Source organism: Malus sylvestris, chromosome 14 (genome assembly GCF_916048215.2).
Source record: "Malus sylvestris chromosome 14, drMalSylv7.2, whole genome shotgun sequence".
NCBI lineage: Eukaryota > Viridiplantae > Streptophyta > Magnoliopsida > Rosales > Rosaceae > Malus > Malus sylvestris.
In genome coordinates this window covers 4,093,909-4,100,314 of record NC_062273.1, presented here as the reverse complement: position 1 = coordinate 4,100,314, position 6,406 = coordinate 4,093,909, and the positions used below count along the sequence as shown (strand labels likewise).

Here is a 6,406-nt window from a genome sequence, read left to right as displayed (position 1 = left end):
GATAATTTCTACATGGTATCAGAGCCAGAGAGCGAGCCCGTACTGCCACGTGATGGGTGGGTTTCCTTGGCCCCGCGCGATGATGGTGGGTCCTTTGGCCCCGCGTACAGTGGCGGATCTACATAAGGACCTGAGAGGTCCCAGGACTCGTTGGCGACCTTAAATCGTTGTTAGAAATTTCCCGGGGACCCCTCGTATTTGTACATGAGGTTTGTGTTGGTTGTAGGTTGCAAGTTGCAATGTCTATCTTCTTCTCGGAGAAGATGATTGCGCACGAAGAAGAAAGAAATAGGGACCCTTCCTACCTCTCTCCTCCTTGCTTCTGCCATGGTCTCATCCGTCGGTGACACCCATTTCTCCTCCAACCTTTCTCAGTCATCTGTTGAACTCGCCCCTTAATCCTCCTATCTTTATCGTGGAAGCCATGGCAGCACTCCATCGTCATTGTCGGACTTCTCCGTCATGGAATTCATGGCAATACATAAGCCCAAATTTCCCCAAATTATTTCAACCACCTTAGTAATTTTTCTTATGGGTGAAATTTCCTTCATAAGGTTAGTAAGATGGATATGATATGTCATGGGTTGGTGAAATTTGAGGGTAGAGCTGGTTGGGGGAGAAAGAGGAGGGAGGCGGTTGGTGGAGGTATGACTGATGTGTTCTTAATGAGAGAGAAGGTGGATGTTTGGAAACTAGTAAAAGATAAAAATGGTGTGTTTGGTTAGAAAGATAGTGGGAGTTTGGGGAGAGTTTTATTCTACTGGTGTTTTAAATTTAGTGGTCCACATTAGATGATCAATAACTTAGATACTCCCTAGTAACTTATGGAACCTCGTAATGGACGCTTGAATTAGTATTTTTAACTTGTAATATTGTTTTGCATATGATTTTTGAATGAAGTGTATTACATTTAAAATTTCAATGTTATTTTTGTCTATAAATGTTTTGACCTTTATTATTAGGACCCCCCGAGTTTAAAATCCTGGATCCGCCACTGCCCTCGTGTAGATTGAGTCCCTTTGGCTCCACGTGTAATCCATTAATTGGGTTTCACATGAGCTCTGCGTGGTTGTCGATATAGGGATTCCCATTCCCACGTGTGACCCAATTAATGGGTTTCATGTGAGGGGGCATGTTAAAGAGCCAGTTTGGTATTGCTTTTTTTGTTTTCCTCACCAAAAATTGCTTCACTTTAAAGTTAAGCAGTAAAAAGGTACTTGGTATAAAAAATAAAATATATTGCTTATTTTAAAAGCAATGGCCTCCAGACAGCAGTTTTTAAAAGTAGCATGTTGGTTGCTTTTAAAAGCTGCTTTAATAGAAGGAGTTGAGACTTTAGAATATTTTTAATTTATGTAATGAGCTCATTAATTTTAAACAATGACATTATTTATCCTTCTAGACACTGTTTTTCATACTTGCAACACTTTTAAAATATAGTTTATAAAACGCTCAACTACTTTATTTTGCAACTAATTATTCTTAAAGCACAACACAAGCAATTTATTAAAAAGTATAGCAATTCCAAACTAGCCCGAACTGTCCCACTTCGATCGTATCTATGAGAAAATAAGAGTTTAAATATCATAAACCCATTCCAACTAATATCGAGACCTTTTGTGATAAACCCCCACACCTCACGGATTGTGCATGTGAAATTACCAACTTGGGGACAATATTTGTGTTGTTGAAAGTGGGCCGTATGGCCTGTCTCTTTAATAATTTCTACAGAGAGCATACGAGTGCTGACTAAGGAGACATTTGATGAATGGGCGAGGGCAAATGTTGTAGCAAACCAAAATGATAGCGAATATTTAACAGAGAAATTTGGTATTTCATGACATATTTGTTACCTAGCTTGTATAGTTATAAGAAATACCCAATGGTTAATTTGTGATTATGAAATAGACATCTGTATGTGATTCGAAATGTTGCATTATACCGTTCACGATTTCCTTCTTCTGACATTGCTTGAATGAGAATATAAATAATAAATAATGGATTCACTTAGTAAGTATTATGATCTAGTGATATTCATCTCTACTTATAAATAAAATGTCTTATATTCAAAATTTGTGAATCATGAGTTCAACACCAAATTGGTCCAAATCCTAAGTGTTTGGAGACGAATTTCAAGCTTTTATTTCACACGGCACGTCCTGAATTTAATTCTTGACGATTCACATGATTGTGGCCAACGGGTTGCTAAAATAACTTTATAAGCCTTTTGAGCTCCTAGAATAGTGAACTGCGGTAACGAAACCACATTTTTAGTAGAAGAAATATCAAAGCAAAAGAATTAAAAAACTAATGCAAAGAAAACAAATCCAAAGCCAAACGGAAGTATTCTCTCTCTTATCCCAGGACAACCTTATTCCCCATTTGTCAGCCACAGCTCGTTGGCTCATACGGCAGTCACAACGGGTACTTCGCAATTCCTATTCTTCACCGCTGTTTGTTTCATCGAATTTCTGATTTATATTATTTATTCATATAATATTGTCAATCGAATCGATAATTTATATTTGCATTTTATTTTCTCTGAATATTTGGAGAAATCGTCCAGAAACGTTTTCTCAGCAACCAAACAGAGAATTAGGTTTCCATGGAATAGCTTTGAAGCAATTACGCGTTTGGGAAATCAGAATTTTGATCCCATTGAAATTGAAACGGAGAAATTTCAACTGATCCGACTATCTGTAATTTCTTGTTGCATTTGACAGTTGAGAGATCGTAGGAATTAGTAGAAAAGGTTGTGCTTTTTTGTTTTGGTGCTTGGTTATGTGAAGAATACTATACAAAAATAATGTGAAAAAAGAGAGTGAAATTTTGGTAACTTCAGTGGGATTATTATAGTGTCATTTGGTACGCTAAAGTCTTTTTGGGAAGAGAAGTGATCTCCGCACACCCCATTTCTTTCCCTGCACACACTTAATGAGAATCGAGGGACATAAATAAACTGTGGTGTGCAGAAGGAGAAAAGAAGTGTGCGGAAATCATTTTTCTTTCAGTATTCCATGGAATTAAAGTTTAAAATTGCCATAGTTAAAACATTTTAGCAGCCTAAGATTTTTTTTTTTTTACTATTTCCTTTGGAGTTGTAAGGCTGAAAGTGAATTATGTAAGAAGGAAAAAAATATATGAGAATAGTTGGAAGGAAAAGGGGTAGTGTCAGAAGAAAATGGTGAACAAGGTTATGTTAAGGCAGTCTTGGTGGGGAAGGGGGCAATGTAATAAGGAAATGGTAGAGCTAGTTTGAAAATTTAGTTGTGGTGCTGGGCGGCACGGGTGTTGCGGAATGAACTAGATTGAAAATTGTGTATCCATGAAGATTAGGATAAGAAGCTATGTTACAAGTATCTAGTAGGTGACAATACATATTACATACAATACTGGTAGCGGTGACATTATTAGTCTAAGCGGTCTAAGTTGGTAAAGTGATGATGGTGGTGGCAGCTGTGGAGTCGTAGCAGTTCTGTTATAGTGAAGGTTGTAGCTATGGAAGGGGGAATAGAGAACGAGACGGTGATGGAATGTGTGAGAAAGAAAAATGTGACTCTTTAAGTTGTTTGCACTTTCTTCCCAATTGGGACGAAAATTGTTTCGCTTCTTCAACTATGGCATACAACTTCTTTGTCGTTTTTACTTGATTTTAGAGAGAAAGGGAAACAAACGTAGTATAGTGCAAATGCAGCTTGATATGTTTAACTGAACAATACTTTGCATACGTTTATCTACGGTTACAATCTGGTCTTCATCTAGCCAATATGCGTATTGGGCTCAGCTACATCTATGGTTATTGCAATTTGACTAGCGTGAGCTATCCTTTCTATTGACAAAATTCTTAAGTTGCAGGTTAAGGATGTATGCCGGTTCTTCTACCACCAGTGACCATGTAAGGGCTAACTGGACTCCATCACAAGACAATTTTTTCATTGACCTTATGCTAGAACAAGTGAGCAAAGGGAACAAAACCGGTCATGGATTTAGGAAACAAGCTTGGGCAGATATGATTGTACTCTTTAATAATGAATTTGGGTTTAAGTATGATACAGATATTCTGAAAAATCGATACAAAAGATTGAGGAAGCAGTACAGCGAGATGAAGAGTCTTGTTGATCAGGGAAACTTTAGATGGGATGAAACGCAACAGATGATAACAGCTGACGATAATGTGTGGAATAATTATATCAAGGTACACCGTTTAATCTTTAAATTTTACTGTCCACACACGAGAGTTATATTAGGTAGCACATGTTCTATGCAGGCCCACCCTGAAATGCAACCGTACAGAACAAAAGTCATTTCGCATTATGACGAGTTGTGCATAATATGTGGCCATGCAGTTGCTGATGGAAGATACAGTCTTTCATGTTACGATATGGACTTTGAGAACGAAGGTACATATTGTGTGGGAAATCGTTATTAATTGATGTCAATTTGGCAAAGCTAATTTTCTGTTTGATAAATATGTGCAAATGCATTGAAATATTGTCTGTAATTTTCTCAAATTTTGTAGCAAGAGGAATGGAATTTCAAGATCCCACTGATGCTGATCCTAAAAAAATTGACTGGTCACAGATTATGGACCAATTTTTCGTTGAACTAATGTTGGATGAAGTGCGCAAAGGGAATAAGGTTGGTTGCACTTTCAAGAAGAAATCATGGATTAACATGATCACATGCTTTAATGAGAAATTCGGGTTTCAGCATGGTAGGGCTGTATTGAAAAATCGGTACAATGTCCTCAGGAAACATTACAGTAGCGTTAACGCCCTGCTTGATCAAAAGGGTTTTACTTGGGATGAAACACAACAAAAGGTGGTAGCTGATGATCCGGTTTGGAACAAATATATAGAGGTATACTTTAATTGTTCTTGATCAGGAATTTAATGGAGACATTCTATTGCTCGTACCTTACTTTGTTATAAACGCAGGCACATCCCAGTTTCCACATGTACAGAAATAAAGCTATGCCATATTATTCCGATTTGTGTGTCATATGCGGAAATGAGGCTAGACTTTTGAAAGAAGTTCCATCAAGCTGCAATGAAGCTCTTGACAAGGGAACCTTTGCTAAGAAAATTGACGGAGATGCTACACCTATTGTTGACAAACAAAATGTTCAGAAAAAAGCATTGGATTCAAGTGATGTCAAGAATTTATCAGATCAAAAGGAAAGGCACAGTCACGATGTCACACAAACCTTACACCAGTCTAAGAAACCACAAAGAACGGATGGAGTTGCGGCCAATGCTCTAGGAGATATGGCAGTTGCAGAGTCACCGTTGAAGAAGAAACTGAAGAAAGAGGCATCTGTATCCATAGAGAAAGTTATTGATGTCTTAAAGGCTATACCGGACATTGATGATGATTTACTACTGGATGCCATTGACCTTTTGGAGGATGAGAAGAGAGCCAGGATGTTTTTAGCATTGCACCCCGCTCTGCGAAAGAAGTGGTTGATGAGAAAGCTTCGTCCACAGTGATCCATCTTTCTTCCTCCTCCCATTACGTTTACAAGTGTATAGTTTTGTATCTCGTAAGTCGAAGTTGGACACGTGAACAATGCTAGCAATATTTGTAGAAAGAGCTCCTTGCTATACAATTATACTTGCTTTTGCTTCAAGTCATGAATCAAGAAAAATTCTAATCTCTGTGCTAGTACCGTCAATCTTTTTTCTTCGACAATTCCGTTCCAAAATTGTTATCTCTATATTTTCACGCATACAATTTTAGAAGCTATTAAATAATAACGTAAATACTCGCTTCTATAGAAAGGAAAAACATGATGTAGAAAATGATTGTTACTTATCCATTATCAACACAATTACATTATACAGGTAAATATACCGTCATTGGACTTTTAGTTTGTAATCGAATTTTTGCATTGAATTACATAATAACACCATACTAACAATAAAACCTCTTAATCACGCTTTGAATTGGGAATGCTTCTCTAACGAAAATAAAGTAATCCAATGTGTTTATGTGAAAAACATGATTTAATCACATTTAATCTCAATTTAGACCTAAGTAATTCCTCACATCCAATTCGCTACTAGAGAAATCATCCAAACGCATACCAACTTTGAACTTCAACTCTTCTAAAGAACTCCTTAAATTTCTGAGCGCCTCATGCAACTTCATATTATATATGAATTGATTGGCTGGTTGGTTGGTCACACCAAAATCTGTTGCCTCCCATATCCAGTGTGGCTTTGTACTCCTCCATTTGCTCAATAGTATTAGTTTCTTCCAATATCTTAGATTCATGTAATTGCAAAGTGAACTTGCATTTGGATTTACAACAAAATGATTACTTGGTAAATAATGCACTATAGTTGGACTTTTAAAGTATTACCATATTTGATGTGTGTGTCATTGCTCATCCCATTCGTACTCG

The 6,406-nt window shown here is 37.2% G+C and overlaps 1 protein-coding gene across 4 annotated transcripts; it reads left to right on the top strand.

Moving 5' to 3' along the window:
* The first annotated feature begins 2,274 nt into the window (after positions 1-2,274).
* Positions 2,275-5,629, top strand: LOC126600836 (L10-interacting MYB domain-containing protein-like). Of its 4 annotated transcripts, none has more exons than XM_050267505.1 (6): positions 2,275-2,424; positions 3,856-3,955; positions 4,046-4,195; positions 4,268-4,400; positions 4,520-4,860; positions 4,938-5,629. In XM_050267505.1, exons 2-6 carry the CDS (start codon positions 3,863-3,865, stop codon positions 5,487-5,489), a joined length of 1,269 nt encoding a protein of 422 aa, XP_050123462.1. In that variant the 5' UTR covers positions 2,275-2,424; positions 3,856-3,862; the 3' UTR covers positions 5,490-5,629. The 4 variants fall into 4 exon arrangements, with proteins under 4 accessions (XP_050123462.1, XP_050123460.1, XP_050123464.1 ...); XM_050267507.1 differs by having other exon boundaries at positions 2,303-2,424; positions 3,850-3,955; XM_050267503.1 differs by having other exon boundaries at positions 3,856-4,195.
* The last annotated feature ends 777 nt before the right edge of the window (positions 5,630-6,406 follow it).

What these genes read in the sequence shown, in the direction of transcription:
- LOC126600836 (XM_050267503.1), top strand. Translation starts at nt 3,863, where the DNA reads ATGTATGCCGGTTCTTCTACCACCAGTGACCATGTAAGGGCTAACTGG. An exon ending in TGTGGAATAATTATATCAAG is followed by an intron (nt 4,196 to 4,267) that starts GTACACCGTTTA and finishes TGTTCTATGCAG; the next exon opens with GCCCACCCTGAAATGCAACC. An exon ending in TATGGACTTTGAGAACGAAG is followed by an intron (nt 4,401 to 4,519) that starts GTACATATTGTG and finishes CAAATTTTGTAG; the next exon opens with CAAGAGGAATGGAATTTCAA.